The following is a 25,224-nucleotide window of genomic DNA, read 5'->3' on the forward strand; positions in this document are numbered from 1 at the left end:
CTTTATGACAAAATTTGGTTGAATCGGATCAAGAAAGAGCAATGTCAAAAGTGTGTGCAATCAGTCTAGACTTCTTTGTCCCCAATATGCCCTATATTGTTATTTCCAACTTCTCACCTGCCTTTAAACCGTTTAGTTTGGCTAAAATGTGTGATATTTTAATAAAGTTAAATGGACAAATTTTACTAAAAATCATGTGGTGATATTCCTAATATTATATAATGAATTGCGATCCTCTGGTTGACGTTTTCCACATCGACGCAATATATTAAATTTAGCCTCTTCGATTGAGTTTATGTCACATATGTCTTATTTGAGGAAGGTTTTATAAAAACCAAACTTCCTTGCTTGTTTTTTTTGTTAATGTTTTGCATATTTCGTTAGGTTATGCATTAAAAATACTATTCTAAAATTTTAAATGAAGGTTTCAAATAGTTTTTAAGTTATAGGCTTCCAAAGTATGGATGCTCGGTTCAATCAGCCGTATAAGTTTATATTTAAAAGCGTTTTTATCGAAACAGTTCTACATGTGCATGTTTTACAATAACCTGCCATCTTATAGTAGGGATTTCCGGAATCACTGCAGCAATGTAGGACCTGTTTCTAGCGCCGTCGAAAATGGTGTGTTATTTGACAAAAAATATTTTTTTTTAAATCTGACTGTGCATTTTCAAATATTTACAAAAAATCACATTTTTTTATCTGTCACGCTAGTATAAAGTAAATTTTTCTTGGAGACTTTTACTTTCCCTCTTAAAACCTATACATATTAAATGAGTGAAGTGCTCTCTCATACCACTATGGTTCCTAACGTTACAAATAATATGATTTTTTTGGTGAAAGCTAATAATAGCTCATATACCATCACCAATGTATATTTAGTAAAATAACTTGAACGATTCAATATCATGAATGTCAGTTATATGTGGGCTAGGGCAAGTTTTTACTCGATTTGCTATACTTTAGGCACAAAAATGCACCGTTATTAGAAAAACACACTCTCTTAATTTTATTAAGATAACCGAACAGGGTCCACATATTCCGTATGTGTTTTTTAAAAGAATCATGATTAAATGCGAGATGGCATACCTTAAAAGCACTATTCGTGCAAAGTTTTACCCCGATATATTTATATAACTTTGATTTGTATACTAATAAGTGAAAAAATCAGATGAAATTTAAAATTGATTTATATGGAAAATAGGAGTGGTTGTAGTCCGAGTTATGTAACTGTCTCTTATAAAGTTTTTTTACCACCATGGGTGTAAAATTTAATGTCTGTGACGCATTTAGTTAGTTGAATTATCGCACTTTAGGTAGTTTTTAATAAAACCGTTTTATGGGGAGTGGTTATGGAAATTTATATGTTTTGGATTATTTGCGTTTTGTGGGCGTGACAATGGTCCGATTACGCCCATTTGCAACCTTCTTACCAACAAACATGTGTACCAAGTTTAATCAAGATAACTCAATTTTTGCTCTAGCTGTAGCACAGACGGACGGTCGGACGGACAGACAGTCACCCGGATTTCCACTCGGCTCTTCATCCTGATCATTTATATATACATAACCCTATATCTATCTCGATTAGTTTTAGGCGATACAAACAACAGTTAGATGAACAAAACTATTATACTCTGTAGCAACATGTTGTAAGAGTATAACAACACGCATGAGATATATCACAACTGTTTATGAACTTTACGTAGGTCGTTTAATAACGCCAGTTTGCGCTATTGAGCAGTTGAACTGATGTTTTTTTGCATAAAGTTGGCACAATCATGCAGCTTTCAATCCCGAAACCGGTAGCGACTTTCTTCGTGCCAACTTTTTTTCGATACAGTTAGAGTACTATTTTTTACGGCATGAACGAGTAAGTCACATACATATATATATTATTCAACATATCATAGACCAAACACACATTCAAACCATACATACATATGCATATATATTTTTTCATTAACAATATTTATTACAGTGGTATTAATATTTAAGTTATGTGTATAACTTGCACTCACCTTAAAATCAATATAACCATTTTTGTCCATGTCGAAGGTGCGAAAAACGTGATCACAAAACTCCTCGGCATTTCCAGATGGGAAGAACATTTTGTACATGTCCACGAATTTGGCCGGCGTTAAACGGCCGTTGGGACAATCTTGCTGCAGTGCGGCACAAATAAGAAACAATAAAGATGAAAATGAAATGAAAATACATGGTAGCGATATATAGTTTTAGTTGGAGTTGTTGTTGTTGTTGCAGTAGTAGTAGTAATAGTAGTAGCACGATATAAGCGGTTGGTAGGTTGTTGTTGTTTTACGCATTTAGTTGTTGTTGTGCATTTATTGCATATACGGTAGTATATACATAAGCAATATATGTAGTGACGCATTAGTATGTGTGTTAGCAAAAAAAGTGTTAAACAAGAAATAATTCATGATATGCAGTTACCTTGAATCCTTTATACCATTCCTTAATTGTGGCTTCATCGTAGCGTGTATGCGATTTCAAAAACTCCATATCCTCTTTGGTCAGACGGTCTTTACTACTTAAGCACCCCATTTTTTTTCGAGCTAATTAAAAAGTATTACAGTTATATATTGTAGTTCACTTTTTAACCAATTTATTTTTTGTTGTTTTCTTTTTCTTGTTATTGCTCGAGCGCAACTATGGTGTGTGTAGTCTTATTTAAATTTAGTTTTCTTTTTTATTTTATATTTTTTTGAATAATTTTGAATTAGCAGTAATCTGATGTGTTGTGTTGGCGGAGCGGTGTAACGGTGTGGCAGCTAAATTCTAATATGTGTTGGTGAGTAGAACCGTCTCCGTTGGGTTAGTGCTAAATTACTAAACGTTGTTAAGAAGCTGATTGGGTGCTGTCGCTGGCTCCTGCTGTTGCTGCTCTATGTTGTATGCTGCGGCTGATACTGCTATGCTATGCTATGCTAAGTTTCACTTTTGATATTGTTGATTTAAAGCTTTCAGCTTTTTGTTTTTCAATTGGTGCTTCGCAATTTTTCTTACATATGTATATGTATGTATAATATATTTTATTTTTAATTTATACTTTTAATTTTTTTTTTCTGTTTCGTTCCAACTTTTTGCACTGCAAACAAACTGTTTTGCCTTTACTAAACTACATTGAATGTTAAGTGGACTTTGCGTTTCATTTAACTTCGTTAAAATGCAATCATTTAAAATCGATAATATTTTTTTCTTGCTATGTGGGCTATTCCATTTTGAACTTCCAAGAAATTGAATCAATGCAACAATTCGTAAGCGCTCCAGCGATACGTAAATCGATTCATTTCTAACCGAGCAGTGTGCAAATTCGTGAAAAACTAACTTTCTTTGCTATATTATTAGTTATTTAAAAAAATTCTTTTCCACACGACTTTCTTGTTAGCTTATAACCAATATTTCCGTTATGCTTCACTTTTTTTACTCATCTAATTGAATTAAATTTTTATGATTGTATACAGAGTTAGAGAGTATTTTATTTGAAATCTGTGTTGTGTATTGTATGAAAGTCGCTACTAACAAAATGTAATAACCAGGCTGGGAGCGAACGGACAGACTTTTCGAGTTCGATAGTGTACATGCGCAGTAAGCAGGTCCTTTTGCATGTAGGTATACACTGGCTCGCTCGCACGCTGGCTGGTGTATAGCACCAGCATTGAAGGTTTCATTTTCAAATCAACTTCCGACTATGCCCGTATAAATGCGCACATGCATACATACACACACGTTGTTTTATGTACATATACACCTGCGAACACAACAAAATACACACCCAGTAGGAAAAATATGCGCAAAAATTTCAATTCATAAAAAATGCAAACAAGCCTGGTAGTGGCATTCCACATTTTTCAGCTAGAAAAATTTTACTTAAGCTACAACAACGGTAACACAACAGTTAAACCACACGAAAACCACCCTCAACCCCCAACTGACTAAATAAATTATCGCCAATAGGCAATTTTCATGCAAATTATATAACCTCGAAGTTTGAAAACAACTTGAAGCAGCTGGTGGATTTTAAGAAGAAACCTTTTTAATGTCGGAAATACACTCGTAAATTTAATCAATAGGTAGATTGCTTAAAGCTAATAGCTTAATACTTAATTTCTTTGCCTTCTTAGCTTCAAGAACAATCAAAAATTAATTGATCTATTCGAATTTATAAAAGCTAGTTCAATAACTTCATTTTCAAAATTATGAAAATTTCTATTCGACTTTGCTTGTAAGCATTTGACATATTTTTTCCACGCAGTTCTAATGAGAATTTGACAGTTCTCAATATTGTCCCTTTGGTCGTTATACTAATGAAAGATTTAACAGGTTTAAATTTGACAATTTTTTGTGAGTCATGAATGAATTCGAACTTTGCTGAATTAACTTTGACAGATTTTAACATTTTGAACCGATTTCTCAAATATTTTGTTGACGATGAGTATGGATTTTGTTAACAACTATGGTAAAAATGATTATACGAAGAAACTGAGCATAATTTCTTTGAACATCAAACCCCACATTGGTACACTTGGCTTTAGAGCATATAGATGGTCACAAAAACGTGATTTTATGAGGTATTTAAAAAAAACTACAGTATTGTAGAATCATACTTTTTTAGAACTTACATAAATAAAGGAAATAACTTTTACCACTGTGGACTATGAATATTTTTTTAACTTTTTCTTTTATTTATTTACAAGCTTCAGATATAAAATTAGATCTGGTCACAAGAAATATATAAGTCTAAGCTATTAACAATATTTCTAATGTAAGAGGTCTATGATAGCATGCGACTATTTATCGAATTTTATAACATTGTTAAATATATTATAGCTATGGGATTTAAAAATAAGTAAAAAACTAAACATGAAGTAAACATGAATTATAATACTTTTCTTTGATCGGCACGCTTGTTCAGGTTGAAAACTTAACCGAAAAGTATGATATTAAAAACAATTTTCCAAATGATATTGCCGATCAACTGTGAATTGTTAATAGACAGCCATTTAAAAATGATTGGCAGTATGATTACTGAAGCCGCGAAAAAAAATATTTTCAGAACAATAACTCGACTTAGAGCTGCGAAGAAGTGAGTTTATGCAAACAAAATTAGCGTATAAATTCCCAGAGAAGCGAGCTGTAAAAAATTGTATGCAGTGAACACCTCATTTATAATGTCTATACATTGATGCAGAGATGAATTGACTTCTCATCGTTATGTCTGTAGATATGTAAGAGATCAAAATCACGATTTCCGTTTTTGATTTCCTGCCGGGGACATAAACACACACATACACATATTTATTCAGGTTATTATAAGTACTACGGCAACCAGGCACAAAGCACAATGTGTACATCTCTGTACATGCATTTAATTCGTATGATCTAGGGTTACCATTGCAATTGCTCGGAAGGACATTCTACATTCTATATACGAGTACATGTACATATGTGGGTATGTATATGGTGTTTGACTTGTATTTGGTACTCTACAAGAGTCCACAATACATTCAACAGTTAATTTTGACGCATTTGACTTTCTTGTACAAACATATACATACCTATGTATTATATATCAACACAAGTGTAATGACGAAGTATAAAAGAAAAGTTCTAAACATATACACATACAATGTATGTATGCGCCAATAACGTTATAGTTCTTCATTACGTGAATGTGTTCAGTTATTTAGTAGTAAGTCATATTGAATTGACTGTTCTGATTAAAAGAGAAAAATAGAAGAGAGTGGTTGAGACTTTTAACAGGTAAATTACTTTGGAAATAACTTACTTGCAACCTAATTAAAGGGAGTTTTTCGGAGGAAATTTCATAAAGCTCAAGATATGATAGAGATTTCTACATAATTTTTACGAAAACCCAAAACAAACAAGCGATATTTTTCTCTGCACTCTTAAAAAATTCACGTTGGTATTGTTATCCAGATTTCTCCATATAATCAAGAAGAAAAAACATAGACTCTCATGGAACATCAACTGTCAGAACTAAACTGAACGACAACAATTTTAAAATCTTTACAAACTATAATGGAGCTCCTGCAATCTGAGTTTCTCGTGACGATACATAGTTCCATCAATAATTTCCCGCTTTAAGGAAGCAAATAAAGCCATAGCTTCAGAACAGTTCCAATAGGAGCCAGGTTTTCGCAGTGGTTCAAATCTTAAAAGAATCCTTTTCACAGATTTAAAGCTCCGCATAACATTTTGATATGATTTTTTTAACTTCTTAATAACATGTATATTTATGCCATGCGATGCTTCACCATGGATCAACCTCACTTTATTTAGTTCAGTGAAGGCAGTATAGATGTTTCCATCTATGCGGCCTGTACGATAAATATTTAGCCAAAATTTGATTGAACGCGTTTAAACGTGATGGAAGAACGTTGGTTTTTGATGAACCACGCCAATGGCCTTGAAAAATGTCTACGATCTCTTATTAGACAGCGATTAAAGGTTTGCAAGATAGCTGATATAGGCATCTCAAAAAACCGTGTGGTCTTATACATATTTCTTGAAATATTACTCATGAGAAAATTATCACTCACTGTTCACTCCAGATAATACGCGAAACCATGAGCGCACTTCACAGCAGTGTTTGAAGCTGGTTAAACGCAATCGGCAAGAGTTTCTGCGTCATTTCAAAGACAGTCAAAATACCATAGGAAACTTCACTCGTCGAAATTGCTCTGACGAAGGAGAAGATTGTACCATCGGCCGAAATGACGATAGCCACTATTTTCCGGATTTTACAAGGTGTCTTCTACATCGAAAACGTCGAGAAGGGCAAACAGGCACTGCCTCTCCCGTTTCAACAAATTTCTAACAAACTTTTATAAACGTTATTTTTAAACAGTTTATTATTGTACCTCTGTCTGACCACACAATCATTTGAACTCTTCTCCCTTTCTCTTCCTCTATACGTACCGCATTTTTAAAACACCTTTCCAAGTAATATAATAAATAGAAGCTATATAGATTTAAACAAAAGTAGACGGAAAATATTTAAGTCGTCCTTTCCTGGTGGAAGAGCACATAAAATTTATTGTTTTCAACTTTCAATATAAAAAATCACCAGTAATGAAATTTGTATCAAAGCAGATACAGTTATTGTTGATTATGATCAGCAACAGCAAACATATTAATGCCGGTTTATTTTTTAACCAACTACAGCAGCTGATGTTGTTGTTGCCGGCGCAGAGAAATGTTTTTATGTATATTTTAATTTTTTCTTTTCATTTTAACTTAATTTACGATTGTTGGCACTAATTTTGAACTCTGTAACTTTACGACACAATCAACACGAATATCATAATTTTATACGAATGTACACAAGTGTAAGAGTGGATAGATATTTAGGCATGTACGATTTTTGTTTTTGCACGCTGTAGGACCCTACCCGCGCGATCGACAAACTAAACTAAATGAAAAGTTAATGTATGTCCCAAAAATCCAGCGTTTCGCAAGATTATGACGTATAGATTTTTGAAAAAAGAAAATACAAGGCATAAAATTAAAAGCTACAAATTAAATATGTTTAAAAAAAAATTTAAACCACCTTTCACTAAAGCTATAAAATGAAAATTGTGTTTTCATGCTAAATACTTTTTGCTTTATTTTAAGTGATGCCAGACACACATATTCAATATTCGCTGCCTTCTTAAGTGTTCCTTCTGAGTAGGCAAAGCAATCATTTGAAAATTTGAAAAAAAAATACTTATATATAGCTACAAATGTACATGTATGCATATGCAAATACGTTAGGTTGGGTCTTAAAAGAAAAAGAAAAGAATCACTTAAAATTTCCTGGCTGCCAACCCATAAATCCATACTACTATGTTCGATATAACATATACAAGTATACGTGTCGTACAGGGGAAAAGTAGAATCACTCTAATCGTTGCCAGCCATTTCATAAAATGTACATGTCATGCCTTCGAATAAATTATTATAAAATATTTACATAAAATATTAAAACGAATATAAATAATTGGTATACCCTAAAAATATTATATTATATTATGTTTGCCAAGAAGCTTGTAGCACCCAGAAGGAAACATCGGAGTCGTAAACTAGCCCCTCAATGTTTTTTGATATCGATCTGAAATTATACACATGTTCTTCTCTTTCCAAATAGCTGTTCATTTGTCGAATCCGGATTACGATATCGGACTACTTTAGCATATAGTAGCTGCATACAAACTGACCGATCAAAGTCAAGACCTTGCATGGAAATTTCTTTTATTTAACATAGATTGCCATACATACTGACCGATCGTAATCAAGATAAAAATATTTTTATGCTTTTTTATGCTATACAAAAAGCACCTGTGAAGTGTGTTATAGTTTTGGTGCAAGTTAAATTTTTATTATTTTTTTTTTGTATAAAATTTGAGCACTGAAGAACACGTTATATTTGCCTCCAATATTAAACAAAACTTTCACGCCGTTTTTTTAATTAAATGTAGCACATCAATTAATCGCTTTAATATTATAAAATTAATTCGTCGAAATTTTATGCACAACCCTAACATACAAACTGTTGAATGAAATATTCGGCCCTATTCCCGTTGTCGTTTCAAAACGAAATAAGAATGGCTATTTGACATTCCTGTTGACGTTATCGACATTTATCGCAAATAAATTCGTTTTGCCCATTTGGAAAACGGATATGGTATCGACATGGTAACAGTCGTTCCCTGTCGTTGTAGCAATAAAGAGCCCGATAGAAATGAGCGCGATTATCTGAAATGAAAATGAAAATTTCTAACACGAAGCAGTTTGAAATTTGAGTGTCCAACATGGAAAAAAATCCTGCGTATGCCAAAGGTTTATAAAAGGGAATTACGATATATTTTGAAGGGATATTTCGAAAAAGCTTAATTCATTTGCATCTCCAAATTGCGACGGAGATGGTTGGCATAAACTAAATAACATTTGTAAAATTGCATTTTTATATCTATGAAGTTTAACATTATGTATGTATGTATATCTTTAAGGCATGGAAGAAGTTAAAATTCCAAATAAAGGAAAAAATGGTACACAACAAATAGACAAAATGGTTCAAATATTTTCTGCAAAACAACCTATAACAACTTCAGATACTATTGGGCGTTATCATACTTTCTTATTTTTAATTTAAAATTTCGATAACTTTTCTTTGACGATATACTTGAAAAGAACGAATTTAGAATAAAGAACGATAGAATTGAAAATGACAATTAAAACAACAACGACAACGGAAATAGGGCAGATTAAATTATTTTATTAGCAGCTTTCGGATTCATAACAAAATTACGTATATATGTATGAACATACATATATATCTTAAATATTATTTGCATACTTCTAACATTTTTTAATTTAAGTTCTATTTTTTATATAAAGCATAAGTATGTATTTATACAAATTACGTTGTCAGCCGTCAAATATTCAGACATATTTTGTGATGGACTAATGAAGAAAATACATATATACAAACCTTTGTATGTAGATCAAAAAGAATTTTGATGATCCAGAGTGGAATTTTAAGATTTAATAGCGCTTTAATCAACGGGAGAGGCATATCAGTCAAATTCCTACCACCACACTTTAGATCAGTGGTCCACAACTTGGTTCCTTTAAAAATTAACGACTTTCAATCTTGATGGATTGAAAATATGAAATATGATTTCATTTATGAGACTGACATCTCGGCAACCTTGCATTGGCGTATCGTATTACAAAGGTTTTCATAGATTTTGCCTACAGATTCTGGCTCCTGTCACTTTTTATTTAAGGAACAACAGCGCAACACCAAAAAATTTAAAATAAAAAAAAGCCGCTGATAAATGTTCAGAGCTGATAATGCCATTAACGTACTTGGTGCGCTTTTGAACGATTGTGATATGTCCTTTGTGACATGTTTAGCTATACTGATTTTCTGGCAACATTCCCTCTGGTAAAGAGCTGCTACTGCCAAAATAATAATAAATGGGCTGAAAATCGTTGGCCTAACTTGGATCTCGACTATTGATCGTCCAATAACGCACAATTATACTGTTTATTGATTGTTTCGAAATATGCGTTTGTGAATCTCAAAAAAATACTACCTAAAACCTTTCTGGCTGACCGTTATGTTTTTGGGCGCTTTGAACGATTTTCACAAGGCAACAAGCATGCAACATGGACTACTGATTGGACTCAAACACAATTATCCTACATTATTTCATGAGTTGTCGTGATACATAATATTATGGTGATAGTGCCTCTTATGTTGTTGTTGTAGCAGTAGAAAACATCCCTAAAGTTATTTGGATAAATGCTGCCGAGTAGACATTTCTTGGCCTAAATAAAAAATATTGGTCCGTTCCGGTTACGTAGCATCAAAACTCTTGTGTACGCGAAAAGTTCACTCCTTTCTTAGATTTAGGTTTAATGAATTGCACCGAGTATATGTGTTAGTTATTCGATGAATGTAATTTTTTCGAGAGACATACAAAACCGATACAAATGCAATATATAGCTATTTATGTTACAGACGGTTCACAAAACCGATTATCACACATAAAAACGCAGTTAAATCACTTCAAAGTAAAACTCATCGATCTGAATATATGCCTTTGTACATACAAATGTATATATACATACATATGTATGTATATGTTACTTGATGTTTTGGAAATACAATATGGTATATACTCACATAAAATTATTCCTACAGCAATTATTTAAGCAACAAAATATGTATGTAGCCATATACACACATATACCTCTACCATATATAATTATATCAGACATGCTATATTTATGTATTACAAAGAATTGATACATATTCTACATACACAGATATAAATTACATATATTAGCCTTTTGTTTCTGGAAGGGGCATAGGAACAGTTTTATTACGTTCTTGGCTTCAGTAAAAAGGGCCTCAGTTTCCGTTTGACTTAAGGATGACGTCATAATATGCAAATATAATAAACCTTAATTTTCTATTTGCTCAAGTGTGCAAAGTAATAAAAGCAAAATATGTAGTATGTATATATACTGCGAGTCATCAGATTAGCACACTTAAGGTTCAAATAGTTTTGGTGAATTTCTATCAAAAATAAAGAAGCTATCATTTTTCTACTAAATTCAGCAACAATTGGTGTTTAACTTTTTTCTATATCTTTAAAAAAATTTTTTTTGTAAATCAATAGCACATATAAATTTGTTTTAATATTCTTTAACATTTTTAGCCAAGAAAATATTTGTAAACTTATGTATTAACTAATTTAAACATATTTATATTAGAATCTCAAAGGTCCGATTGGGTAGCGATTCGTAAAATTTTCTAATACAATTTAAAAAAATTGTTGACCAACTATTTTCAACACATTCAACTAATTTCTCTTGAGTGGAATACTGCCCGCCAGACTCCAAAACTTTATGATCCAACAGATGATGACAGGTGAGTAAGGCACTCACTGCATTAAAGCGACATGTTGTCCTTCAGTCTCAACCTTAAACATCAGGGCAGTGTTAATCGGTGCTTTATCTTATCGTGCAAAGTTCCAACCAAATTTTGAAAATGGAGAAAGACAGTTTTCAGTATATTTTTATACTTGTTTGCATTCGTTACAACAAATGTTTCTCCTTCCGAAGATCATGGATATAACAATTGTATCCATGGGTCCTTCCAAATTATCTTTTTTTTGGTCTAAAAAGACAACATGGCGCCAATCAGACTTTAAGGTAATGTGCTCGGGTGCAAAATGTAATGGTGTTTCTTTTTGGAGAACCTTAAGTTGGGACTTTTCTTTAGTTTTAGAAGTTTCAATTGTGGAGCATTCCTTAGCATCCTTTGAACAGTAAATTTAACACCAGCATTTGCCTGATATTGGCGGTCGATTCAGAGAGTTTGATGCTTTTTTCAAAATTGCTCTCTTGTTAATATTGAAAATCACTTTATTGTTACCGCCTTTATTATTTCGACCGTACTCCTAATTATTATGCAGAAATTGTATATAACTTCTGCCAACTTTTTTTTATATTCTTCATTAGCTTCGACTACTCCTTCCTCTACAACCAATAGCGATTTTCCTTTGGCCCTATTAAAGCAAATAGAGCACTAATGCATTACCAAAAATTTGGTGTGAATACGTATTCAAACTTCAAAGAAAAATGCAAATAAAATTGCATGTGCTTACCTGATGACGCAAAAATAAAGCCCACTTTTCGGCTAAAAAGAACCAAAAATCGCAAAAACCATATAACGGGACATCCTTATCGCATGTTTTCTTTACCAAAGATTATTCATACAAAGATGAGGAAATCAGCACACAATGAAGTAGCAACAAGTTAATAAAAAAAATCAGAAGCAATTATATTAGGCTGCTGAGGCGTGCTAACCTGGTGACGCGCAGTGTACATAATATATATATTTAATATTACGGAACGGTAGTCAAATGTTCGTCAGCAGACGGTTGGAAAATTTATATTTTCGTATTACTCTTAATTTTTGTACTCTTGCAACATGTTGCTACAGAGTATAATAGTTTTTTTTTCACCTAACGGTTGTTTGTATCACCTAAAAATAATCGAGTTAGATATAGAGTTATCTATATGAATACCGTCCGTCCGTCTGTCCGTGCAAGCTGTAACTTGAGTAAAAATTAAGATATCGTAATGAAATTTTGTACACGTGTTCCTTGGCAAAAAAAAAGCATTGATGGGCGTAATCGGACCACTACCACGCCCACAAAATGCCATTAAACAAAAACGTATAAAGTGCCTTAACTCAGCACTAAACTAAGATACAAAACTGCATATATAAAATGATATTTAAGAAACGTCAAAGACTTGTATAAATGATCAGCATGGCGAGCTGAGTCGATTTAGCCATGTCTGTCTGTATCGATCTGAAATTTTGCACACGTCCTTTTCTCCCTAATAAGTTGCTCATTTGTTGGAACTGAACGATCGAAATCAAATGGTTGTATGGTAATTGCAAGCGACGTTAACGTTTTTGGTTTTTTGTTATGATTTCGTACAGCGAGAATTTTGAATTTGTTTAGTTTTGAAAAACAAAATTGCGAAAATTGAGAACAGTGTTTATTGTAAATTCTACATTACACTATACATATAGTAGGTATACAGTGTCAGCGGAAGCACCTCACACTATATTGTAATTTTTGAATATCATACTAAATTAAACTGCAGGTCTTAATATATCATCATCGTAAAAATTAAAATTTTAAATTATTAAGGAAAATAAACATTTAAGCTAAATCAAAGATATCTCATATATATGTATATACTATTTAAAATCAGTCGGGACGTCATATTCGTTCATAAAGAATGTCAAGATTCAAATATTTTTGAAGATATTCTGAGCAGAGTTGCAATATGACAGCAGTGGCATTTGTTATAATTTCGATTCGATGCCTTCAGTAATGCTAGAATTATGTATTATACAGTAAAATAATGTTGGATACATATTCTACGAGATACTTGTAAATTCAAGTGCCAACTATACTAAATACAATAAAAAAAATATTAACTTCGGCTGTACCGAAGTTTTAATACCCTTCACAGGTGCATTTTTTATAGCATCTATAAGTATATACAAAACTAAATCTAAAAACGTGACCGGCCAACAAATTCCATCCAATGGAAAATATTTTGCTATTTCTTTGTAGCCACGTTGTTTGATTATACATAAATACAATTCAAGTCGAATTAAGGTAACTTAACAAGGAAAAAAGTTATTTATATTTATATATTTTATTTTGTCAAATAAAAATGTTTTTTTTTTTTACAAGGACTTGATTTAGATCGACCAGTTTGTACGGCAGTTATATTCTATGGTTATCGGCAGTTTTGACAAATGAGCAGCGTCTTGGGGAAAAAGATCGTGTGCAAAATTTCAGATCAATATCTCTAAAACTGAGGAACTAGTTTTTTTATATACAAATAGACGGACTAAATAGACTCAGCTCGTTACGCTAATTATTTATATACATATAAAGTTTATATGTCTCCAACGATTCCTACAGTGTGTTACGAATTTCTGAACAAACTTTATATACCCCAAATTTGTAAAACATAAACCTAAATAATGCATAAAGCCATAAATGTACACATTTACATACATATGCACTATATAACATGCATAAGTGCTGAAATTGGATTTATTTATATGCCAAATATTTTATAAAAGTTTATTTTTGTTTCCAGCTCTAAGTATGATATCAATAAACGCTCTCTGCTCATTGAGAAACATTATCTCAAATATCCATTGACCTCAGTTTAAAGTTGTATTATTTTATTGTTTATTTATAAACAACTGCTCTCCTATTGATAAACGTCTGCTTTGACATTTTGGAAAGTTCGTAAGTGCTCTATATTATTTTGAATTTTGGCTGTCTAGCTTTTAAGCTTAAAGCATATTTTATTTCACATTAATTCTCTGATTCCCAGCACTTTTAAGATAGTTGACCGGAATATGAGAATTACACGTTAGCCTTGACAGAATTTTCGCATATAATATACAAATATACGCCCATAAAGAAAGATGCATTTACGGAATCCGCTGGTAAAGGTCATAAATACACAAATGTATTTATTAATTTCAAGTGTGTATATTGAAAAGGATAAAAAAAAACTCAATTTTAAGCACACTAAAGTTGCCAAAATTTTACATTCTAATTGTTTTTCGTTGCGTGGCATACAAAGAAATTGCGTAAACGCCGATTTTTTCCACAAAATACATATAAATATATGTACATATGTATGTTTATAATAAACTACTGCATTGCAGTTGACTTTTTGGAAAACATCCAAAATTCTAATAATTTACAACAAGGAATTAATATTGTACATTAATGAAATTCATATAATAAAGACAAATGACTTTTTTCAAATACGTATACGTGTATATGGTATACATACTTACTTTTAGATCAAAATCTAGTAATTTTATATTACCTACAATAAATGTATATTTGCACAATAGTTTAACACTAATAAAAATTAATGTTAAGAAACCATAAAATATATTTTTTAATTAATTATTTATTATATAAAACTGAAAGGTTCTTCACATTTTGATAGTTTAAGTTATTGATATTTTTGATCAATAAGGGATTTTTAAAATTTACATTATTTTAGTGTCGTGCGAACTCGGACGGTTTAGTCACAACTTAAAAGTTCAAACACGTTTTTCTTCAAACTACTTTTCCCATGAGGTCTAATCGGTATTCTTTAAACAAAATTTTCAATCGAAAAAAGTATGTAATACTTTTAAAACTTTTGAGAAAGCTAAAAAAATAATGAAAAAATCGACCTTTACATTTTAGTCGTTTTTTCAGTTTTGTTAGTTTATTCGATTATGACATTTGTACTCAAGAATCAAGAATCATCAAGTATCTTCAAATATGAATAAACATGGAATATATGGAAAATCCATTTAAAATCCATATTTTTTTCTTGTAAGAGCAAAATAATAGAAATTTTGTTTTATTAGTGCCATCAAAATATGCTGGAAAAACCTATGTAAATCAATGTTAAATATTTGTTATTAATTTTACAGCATCGAATTTGCATAAAAATATTTTAGAAAAAAAATAAAAAAACATTAATTGAAATAAAAATCCTATGGTTTTTATTGGTTTTTTTTTCAACTTTTTTTTACATTAGCAGCGTTTTCTTGTACATATGTACAAATGTACCATAGATACATAGTTATGTACATACTTATGTGCATAAGTAATTTATAAAAAATATGTGGCTTTTGAATCTGTCTCCATTTATATTCAATTGAGGTTGACAATAAAAATAATAGTGTTTGTGTTTAAATAGTGCTAATTATTTTCATATCTGAAATAGCTATTTTTTTACTATGCTTCATAATTTTGTATTGTAAAATGTTTCAGTAAGACTACTTTTGGATTAGCAGTTTATGTCAGGTTTGTTTCTCTGACTACTACTATTGCGTAAGTGAACGCAAATAAAACTGTTTGATATATTAACAGTACTAAGCATGGATGCTTTCTCTACTGAACAATAATACCACTTAACTTACGTATGGCATATTTACATTTTACAGTTTACGAAACCGGTGTAAATACATTTAAAAGCTTCTTCATATATGCAAGTATGTAAAAATATGTTTTATATTTATAATTCGAAAGTGTTAAGTACAATTAATCCTACCCCACCAATATATTATTAACGCAAAATATATATTGGATAGGTATTTTATAAAGCGAACTGGATATGTATATATTTTGGCATCTAAAGCAACGCCCTATTTGTAAAAGTTATAAAACTCGCGCGATCAACTGATTTATTCAGTTATGGACATATGTACATAAACATTAAATATTGGCGAATAATTGTCATTAGCGCACACGACTCCACGTATACGAATGTATGTATGTGTATCCAAACATCCCCTTCGTATTGTACCCCTTATCTAGTATATATATGTACATAAGAATGTGCCGCGCTGCTAGTATGGTGGCGCCTAGTGCACAACGCAGCCTCCTTTTTGTATCATTCATATAACAGAATAGTAATTTTGTGTGCAAATATCACTTTTTTCTACACTGTTTGCTTACTTGGCCGCTACTGAAATTTCGGCCGCACTTACCAATTACTTAATTAACGCTATAAGTTCGTCTTACATGCGGTGATGATGTTTGTATATTTTTTCTGCGCTAACATTGTGCATTTTAAAGACACAGTAAAGTTTACACAAACTATTGAAAAATCAATAACATATTTTAAGCACTTTTATCAAACACGTACTTCGGTAATATATCGTATACAACAGCGTAATATAACAGAATTGGTTATTTTAACATTATTTTTTAACGAGAAATCAATGCGATAAATACAAACTTTCTAACTATTTGATGATACAAGTTTTGTTTGCAAAAAAAAAGCGATAAATATTAAGTAGAGCACACCAGGTGATACACAATAGTCCTGATGAAACAAAACAGAAAACGTACGAACCATAAAAAAATTTAAGTACGCGACAAGGTGCTGCAAATATTTAAGAAAAGCGAGAGCGCACTCTGATGTGTATTATGTTTCTGTGCAATTTCTTTTAATAAATATTATTTATGCAAACAGATAGTTGTCAACTAAAAATAAAGGATTGTAGTGCTTAGTATTATCAAAACAGAAAAATAATCATAATGTTTCACATGAAACAAGAATTTGCTTTCCTGTTTCTTCAAATACCTGAAATAATATTTGTATTGTGGGATTACGTGTAGTCAGATACATAAAAATCTTTTTGTCAGTAAATTTGTTTTTTACTGTTACGACCTATTTACTTATTTTTTGTCACTTTGAACAAAGTATTTAAATTTCATTGAAGTGAAGAGTTAGTACGGCAACAACGAAAAAAACGTACACCAATTGTGATATGTCGCTACCATCTTTAAAATGCTGGCTTCAAGACAACATTTGCAGACAGGAAAATTTCGCCGTCGTGCAGTCATGTCATGCAAGCGTCTTTATGTTCAAAGCAATATTCAAACAATAAAGCGAAGAAAGCAAAGGGTATGTGAGAATGAACGCTTTGCTTTCCGTGCGACTGTAACTTGGCAAAGCGTAAGAGATGAGCAATCGAAGCAAAAGTTTTATTTGAATCAGCAATTAGATATTCATTTAAAAGAAATCGGACAGAACAATAGATAATGAAGTGCCTTTTTTAAATTTTTACTACCCCTAACCTCTTATTACTCCTTACTTCAATTAAATATTAACTTATATTAATATGTTTATAGTTCTAACAGTTTGATTAAGTTTCAAATGAAAGAATACCAATACCAATGACATTTTAAATCCTTTTTAATTAAAATATTTGTAGATATATTAAAACAATGGTACAAATTATGATTTAAATTGCAATTACGATTACAAATTGCTGTTGTAAAAAAAAACTAACAATCTAGCACATTTGAAATCTGCTGATTTCGCTAGTATAGTTGAAAATATACCTCCTTTAGGAGAGCTAAACTTTTCAGATATTATTGAATTCTTATTTGTCTTTTTCGTATTCTTCAGGGTCGCTTTCACAGAATTATTGACAAAACTTTTACCTATGTCTGGTTCAAAAGTCAAACGTTGAAACGCCTTATGTTCATTATCGACAATATCTCTTTCATTGTCAGAATGGGCTACACATGCTCAACGCGCGTCGGACAATTTTCAGAATTCCCTATCATATTATTTTCTCAAATTCTTATTCATCATTTTTAAATTATTTCTGTTATATTAGGCATGCTTGTACATTACGTACAAAAAATTTATGATAAAATTTAAATTTCCCTACCTATTTGAGATATTCAGAATTACTTCTACCTTTAATAATGCTCAACAAGAGTTCTGTCTTCGAACACAGAATTAGCTATGTAGTTTCAGTGCTTTTGAACAGAGATTAACTAAAAATGTATTTAAAAGCTAAAAATAATATGATACTCTCTATGATTCCGTTATTCATAGCGTTTCAGCTTAAGTAGATTAGTCAGTGAAATATTTGATGAGAGACATTTATGCGTGTTTGGGTTTATTTTCTTTTCAAAACATTTTAGAATTTTATTTCTTTTGGAATTTCACTTTTGATATTTTGGGTACGCAATATTACTAAGATATTATGCCACCCCCAAGACCGAGGGGAGTGGGATATAATACAGGAGTCACAACATCAAGGCCCAGCCCGAATACACCGATGTCTGAGAGACAGCAAATGGCACTGCTTATTCAGATGACGGCAAACTCGACGACAGGTAATTTATATATTTAAATAATTGCTATTGTAGCAATATAACAATACTACGAATATTTTGAAATTGTAGTTTCATATAAACGGTTAGTAGAAAGCTAAAAGTATAAAAAAATTGCAGAGGCCTCCAGAACGCACATCAAAAAGAATGAGCATAAAAAAAGTGATGATGCCGAAGATGTTAACTCCACAGAAAAGCACGATCATTCAGAGACCAGTCGCGATAAATTAACTACTGATGAGGGACATACCGAAAACAAAAGTGAACACGATGGTGTTGGCAGCGCAGATACACCTTCGTCCAGTCAGGGTAAACGTAATTTCTCAGATATAGATGAGGATGATTTTGAGGAATGTGATGATGGCAAGAAAAAAAAACGAAAAGAGGTAGATGGTGGAAAAGATGCAAAAACCACAACAACTGCACGTCTACCCGGGCGTACGGAAAAGGTTATCAAGCAAACATCGGCAGCTAAAAGTTCACCGAATCCAAATAAAAATGTAAACTCCACAGAAAAAGAACAGGCTGAATTGGCAAAATCTGGTTTTGCTAAACAATTTGAAACGGAAGGTGATGATGAAGAATTTAAAATGTCTGAATCTTTATACAGTGGCGGTTTAAAGGTGCCGCCACTAAAAATTGTAATTCCACAACAGAATTGCTCCATAGATACCGATGGAAATGTATCACGTACAGGCAAAATCAACACATCTCGCAATGCAGCGCTACCATATGTGGTTAGTTCAAACACAAATGATTCCAGCGAACGTGAAACGCAATGCGGCAGTCCACATGAAAGTCCGATAAAAATAAATAACATGCAATGTAATGTTATAGACGAAAAAAATTTAAAGTTATTAAACGAGGAGAAAAATCTACATCGTGTCCTACGTAGTTCTCATCGCAGTGGTATTACTAGTGCCGAACGCAGTTCTAACAATTCCTCACCTCAAATGCAAAGCAGTTCACCATCGCCAGCGTCTTCGAACGCCAATGAGGGTACTACAGATAATAAACTTACGTTTACAAATGTTAGCGCAAGCCCTCTACAACATAATCATACGTATGAAAATGAGAATATTGTTAATTTACCAAGCCCATCCACCTCGTCTACATCGTCATCGAAAGACGTACATTCACACGGTGTCGAATTACATCCGCGCAAGCGAAAAATACGCACCAAACATGATGATAATCACAATAATAAAAACAATGGAAATCAAAATACAAATACAGAAGCCAACGCTTCAATATCTGATACACATTCGCATGATATGCCATTTACAAATTGTTTCCAAATGTATCTTCGAATACGCAGGCAAATTGAGAAAAAGTGGCAAAATATGTACCCGATCAAACCAAGACCGCCGCAGGGTTATAACGAGTATTTGCTGAATAAAAAGACTTATCTGCTTGCAAGTACTGAGCAGAAAGTTGATCCCGTTACACCGTCTAATATTCCACCGAAAATGCAGGAAATTTACCGTTTGCAAGAAAATGAACGCAATGCACTGCTACAGCGCCACATTGTGGAGCGTGAAAAATTATGTTTGAATGTGGAACAGGAAATGATACGTGTTCACTCGAAGGCAGCGCGCAACATTTCATGTCAGCCAGTGCCGTATTCGGTGTGTACGCTACTTAAAGATGAAGAAGTATACAATATACCAACATCGGAGCAGGATGAAAAGGATAAAAACGCACGTTATCGTTTCAATGGTCGACAACTACTAAGTTGGTTGCAAGATGTCGATGATAAGTGGGACAAAATCAAGGTAAAAACAATAACAAAACAACTTTTAGACTCGCTCACAAAGTTTGTTCCGATTTCAGGAAGCCATGGTTTTACGTCATCATAACGAAGCGGAGAGTCTGCATGCCGTACAGATGATGGATTGGGATATTGCATTGAAAAAACATAAATTATGGGATTATAAGTGTGAAACTGCCATTGATAAGGACCATGTACCTATTGTACATGTTAGCGATGACTTTGATCTTTTACCAGCTTAAATTTATCAATAATAAAGTGATATAAAATATATACATATATGTATTCATGTACATAGATACAAAGATTCCCCTTAAATTAATTTAAGGTGTCGTCGTGATTTCAGCACAGAACTACATGCACTCAAAATATTTAATAAAAAAATGCTTAGAAAAAGCACCAAATGTAAAAAAAAACGTATTTTCAAATTTGATTAAAAAGAAAGAAATATACAGAATATGTTGTATATTTTAAATATATATATTTAACTTAATCAAAATACCATAGATATCACATTATTTATCTTCGCTCATCATTTTTATAAAGAGATCTGCTAATTTTTCCGCCTCATTAAGCCTTTGATCCCTTTCCATTCCACTCGAAATTCTTTTGAAATTTTGTATGCTCGTTATTAAATTTTCGAAGCCTTCCAATTGTTCTTCCAGATCACCATCAAGTTCCTCTGTGTTGGCACCTTTATATATAGATTTTTTTAATAATTATATTATATATTTGAGATAAAAAAATCTTACCTGGAACTGTGACGTTTGACCATACATTATTTTTTAATACTTCAACAACTTCCGTATATCCCGTTGTCTCACTATCATCGTCATCATTACATAATTCAATTACATCAAATTGAAATTTACAACTTTCTTTCACCGTACCATAAGTCAGGCCTTGTTTAGCATCATCGTAGAGTTTGCTAGTCAGTAATAATCCCAACTCAATGTCGTTGTTAGTTAGAAAATTGCAATATTCACTTAAGTGAGATTTGAAAGTTTTCTAAACAAAATAAAAATTGTAATCATTAAATTAACAAATATATATAAAACTATTTACATCATATGGATCAAAGTAAGCTATTAACATTTCTGTGGCACTTAAAAGATCTTCAGGTAGTTCACGGATATCTCCCTCATAAGGTAACAAAGCGATGGTGTTTTCGTAATATTTTGTTTTAAGATCGCATAAATAAGTCACAAATGTTGATGATCCAAACGGTATGGTTACAGGTTTGTCTATAGCGTTTCCATTGCTAACAAGAATATCTGTAAAAATATTTACAATCCATTATATTAAACAGCTTAATTGACTGGATGTTAACTGGATACACAGATGCTTTTGTTATCAAATACCTCTCGCTATTTTGTCCGGCTTTTGCTCGCCACACGATGTCAAAATTACCACAGGTTTCATTTTTACTTTTAATTAATACGTTGAAAATATTGATTCACTGATAGTATTAGACAATCAAATTTATGACTCGTCGTTGAGAAGTTTTGTTTTTAATTGAACAACTTGCAGACTGATGAATTGCCCCTTAAACACAGCATGTTTGATATAACACATTTTTAGCATTAAAGAGTATATATTTATTGCTTATACTAATACACTTTTTTATATTTCTATAAAGTATATCTATATGCGATTAAGCTTGATAATGTTAATGTTTAAATCTTTGAATATATCATTTTTGTTGTCATGATTTATTTAATATTGCAAAACCAATTCTTGTTTTCTTATTAAGTATACACGGGCATCACTCTGTATTGTATTGTTTCTATTAATAATCTCTGCTCCGCATTCAACTGGCATTTGACAAGCCGCGACTATTTCTACGTGTCAAGAGGTAATTTTATTGGAATACGTGTAGTTAGCTTAATAAATTTGTGTTTCTTTAACAAAAATAAAATAAAATGCATACCGTACTAACGCGCGGAAATGCCACTGTTGCATATTCATTGAGTGTTCTCGCCTGCCTAACCTTTTGTTGTTTTCTTTCGACCGTCTTCCTGGACAGCAGGACTACTGCACACGTAAACACTGTAAAGGTGCTGGTGTAAGTAAAGGTGTGCACTTATGCCGACAACTAATTCATATATTTTTGTTGCATATATAAATTTTAGCAAAAATGTGCCTGACTATGGCGCCTCTCGTGAAAAACATGATTTGGGTTTCCTTACTTTCGATTTGGAGACTAATTTGACAAGCCTGTTCAATTGGAATGTAAAACAATTGTTCCTTTACCTGACCGCTGAATATAAAACTGCAGACAATGTGCTGAATCAAGTTGTGTTGTGGGACAAAATAATTTTACGCGGTGAAAATTCTGCATTAGATTTTAAGAACATGAATACAAAGTATTACTTCTGGGATGATGGCAATGGTTTGAAGTAAGTAAATTATTTTTAAATTTATTCATACCATGAATGGTTATTTTATTTTTCTTTGTAGAAACAACAAAAATGTTTCGCTATATCTATCGTGGAATATCATACCAAATGCAGGCTTGTTGCCAACAATCAGATCACTTGGATCTCACACATTCAAATTTCCTGCCGAATATTCAGTTGCTTCGGTGTAATAGCTTCACTCATTTTTACTAATAAATTACACATTGGATTTATAATTAAAAGGAATAACTGAAACAAACACAAATTAGATTTGTATATATCAAAATACCGCGAATTTTAAAGTGTATTTGCTTTGTATTTTGGATCCTAAATATATTTAAATAAACAATAAATTGTTTTGTTCTGTTTGATATATATATGTAAGGGGTATCTAAATATTAATAATTTTGCTAACAATGTTGAAATAAAACAAGTAAGGAAGGGCTAAGTTAGGGTGTAAGCGAACATTTTATACTCTTGCAACTTACAAGGCTTAAAGCCGGGGAAATACCTGTTGGGTTGACAAAACTTTACACATTGACTGATATGTAGTATAAGGCCAATCGGAAGTTTAAAAATTTTGTATAACGTATGTATATCGTAGATAGGGGTAGTATTGAGCCGGTTTTATCTAGTTTTGGCAATACCACATACTATTCACATGCCACATACTAATAAAATCTTCCTGAGTTTCATTAAGGTATCTCACTTACCATCATCACTATATAATAAGTAAAGGCAGCCGGATGTTAGAAAATAGTGATATTAGTTATAAGGGGCTAGGACAAGTTTTCACTCGATATTATCCATTTAAGGGTTATTAGAAAATACGCTCTCTAATTTTCACAGAAATAACTCATATGTTGGCCGATATATGCGGTATAAAGTAAACTGGAAGTTCGAAAATTTTTATTTTAGTTATCTTCAACCCATTGTTGACATACAGGTATCCTTTTATCAGGAAAAGATTTGCTCCAAATTTCAATAACATAACATATCTCACAGATTTACCGGTATTTCCGGTAAAAAGTTAGCAACAGGCACTGAAGTCCCCATATTCGGTATCTGTCTAGTTTTATTCGGTTACATTGATTGGTTCTTGAACTGTATACTGGAAAGTGTAAGAATCATATGCAATTTAAAAGTGTTACATAGGAAGTATGCGTGGTTGTAACCCGATTTCGCCCATTTTCGCACTGTGTCATAGGACTGACAAGATAACGTTATATACCTATTCTATTCGGCCCTGAGATATGTAAATTCCAATAAATTTGTGCAATGCCAGGCCCATTTGACACCGGCTCTTATAAAGCCCTCTCGTACCATTCTGGATGTAGTTTTTAACAAAACCGTTATATAGAGAGTAAGCTTTAGTGACTTAGGAAATATGTACATTAAACCTATTAGGGGGCGTAACCACACCAAAATAAATTTTAAAACCCAGTTGCCCCTTGCTACTGGGATCACTTGTACTAAATTGTAGATTTATATCTTAATTTATTGCTTAGTTATGGCACTTAATAGATTTTCGTTTAATGGTATTTTGTGGGCATGCCAGTGATCTGGTTTCGCTCATCTGCATCACCAACCCTCCTTGGGTGCCAAGAGACATGTGTACCAAATTTCATCAAGATATCTCAATTTTTACTCAAGTTAACGCTTGCACGGACAGACAGACATCCGGATTTCAACTCGTCTCTTCATCCTTATCATTTATATATATATAACCCTATATCTAACTCGATTAGTTTTAGGTAATACATACAACCGTTAGATGAACAAAACTAGTATACTCTGTTTCAAGAGTCTAATTAAAATTCATAATACATTTTACCGTTATCGATTTATCGCATTTGTTTAGTTTTTTGATAGCCATTGTGCCATGGCCACTTTGATATCAAAATAAATGCTTCGGAAGTTTTTTGTAATATTTTTTTAATTCATTAATTTTGTCAGTTTGTATGGCAGTAATAAGCTACAATGGTCCGATCTGAACAATTTTTTCGGCGATTGTACCGATGCCTTAAGTAATAATATACCCAACGACAGTTGGGTCTAAGTAACCGGAACGGACACGGATTTTTATGCGGCTAAGGACTGTCAACTCGGCACCATTCCTCGAAATTACTTCAGGAATGCTTTTTGCCGCTAAAACAACAACAACATATGAACAGCTTCTTTAAGAGAAAACGAGGTGTACAAAATTTCGGATCGATATCTCAAAAACTGAGGGACTAGTTCGTTTACAGAC

The 25,224-nt window shown here is 32.2% G+C and overlaps 5 protein-coding genes across 9 annotated transcripts in view; 2 read left to right on the top strand and 3 right to left on the bottom strand.

Moving 5' to 3' along the window:
- The window catches only part of LOC106617978 (neuronal calcium sensor 2), a 31,425-nt gene extending 14,503 nt beyond the window's left edge, over window positions 1-16,922 (bottom strand). Inside the window, exons 1-2 of one of the 3 annotated variants that reach the window (XM_014235481.3) lie at window positions 2,455-3,120; window positions 2,022-2,165 (exon numbers count right to left, since the gene is read on the bottom strand). In XM_014235481.3, the coding sequence (XP_014090956.1) occupies window positions 2,022-2,165; window positions 2,455-2,565 (255 nt within the window). In that variant the 5' untranslated portion in view covers window positions 2,566-3,120. Of the gene's footprint in view, window positions 1-2,021; window positions 2,166-2,454; window positions 3,121-16,654; window positions 16,782-16,812 lie in introns of those variants that run through there. The other 2 variants (XM_036360541.2, XM_036360540.2) reach the window with 2 other exon arrangements.
- Nca (neurocalcin homolog) overlaps window positions 1-16,951 on the bottom strand; it is a 34,521-nt gene extending 17,570 nt beyond the window's left edge. Inside the window, exon 1 of one of the 3 annotated variants that reach the window (XM_014235478.3) lies at window positions 16,813-16,951. The gene's annotated coding sequence lies outside the window, so the exon portion shown is untranslated. Of the gene's footprint in view, window positions 1-16,654 lie in introns of all 3 variants that reach the window. The other 2 variants (XM_014235476.3, XM_014235475.3) reach the window with 2 other exon arrangements.
- A 1,565-nt stretch (window positions 16,952-18,516) lies between these two features.
- LOC106617936 (ankyrin repeat domain-containing protein 12) lies at window positions 18,517-20,843 on the top strand. Its single transcript, XM_014235409.3, has 3 exons — window positions 18,517-18,806; window positions 18,924-20,578; window positions 20,637-20,843. Exons 1-3 carry the CDS (start codon window positions 18,674-18,676, stop codon window positions 20,814-20,816), a joined length of 1,968 nt encoding a protein of 655 aa, XP_014090884.1. The 5' UTR covers window positions 18,517-18,673; the 3' UTR covers window positions 20,817-20,843.
- Window positions 20,844-21,024: 181 nt separating this feature from the next.
- On the bottom strand, window positions 21,025-22,105 carry LOC106617950 (alpha- and gamma-adaptin-binding protein p34). Its single transcript, XM_014235435.3, has 4 exons — window positions 21,936-22,105; window positions 21,640-21,848; window positions 21,327-21,582; window positions 21,025-21,268 (listed from the first exon to the last, which is right to left on the bottom strand). The coding sequence occupies exons 1-4, from the start codon at window positions 21,994-21,996 to the stop codon at window positions 21,090-21,092; spliced, it is 705 nt and encodes a 234-aa protein (XP_014090910.1). The 5' UTR covers window positions 21,997-22,105; the 3' UTR covers window positions 21,025-21,089.
- Window positions 22,106-22,380: 275 nt separating this feature from the next.
- Spase22-23 (Signal peptidase complex subunit Spase22-23) lies at window positions 22,381-23,326 on the top strand. The gene is made up of 3 exons (XM_014235425.3): window positions 22,381-22,639; window positions 22,707-22,973; window positions 23,035-23,326. The coding sequence occupies exons 1-3, from the start codon at window positions 22,497-22,499 to the stop codon at window positions 23,162-23,164; spliced, it is 540 nt and encodes a 179-aa protein (XP_014090900.1). The 5' UTR covers window positions 22,381-22,496; the 3' UTR covers window positions 23,165-23,326.
- The last annotated feature ends 1,898 nt before the right edge of the window (window positions 23,327-25,224 follow it).

The sequence above is a fragment of the Bactrocera oleae genome, chromosome 6, assembly GCF_042242935.1.
Source record: "Bactrocera oleae isolate idBacOlea1 chromosome 6, idBacOlea1, whole genome shotgun sequence".
In the NCBI taxonomy this organism is placed as follows: Eukaryota; Metazoa; Arthropoda; class Insecta; order Diptera; family Tephritidae; genus Bactrocera; species Bactrocera oleae.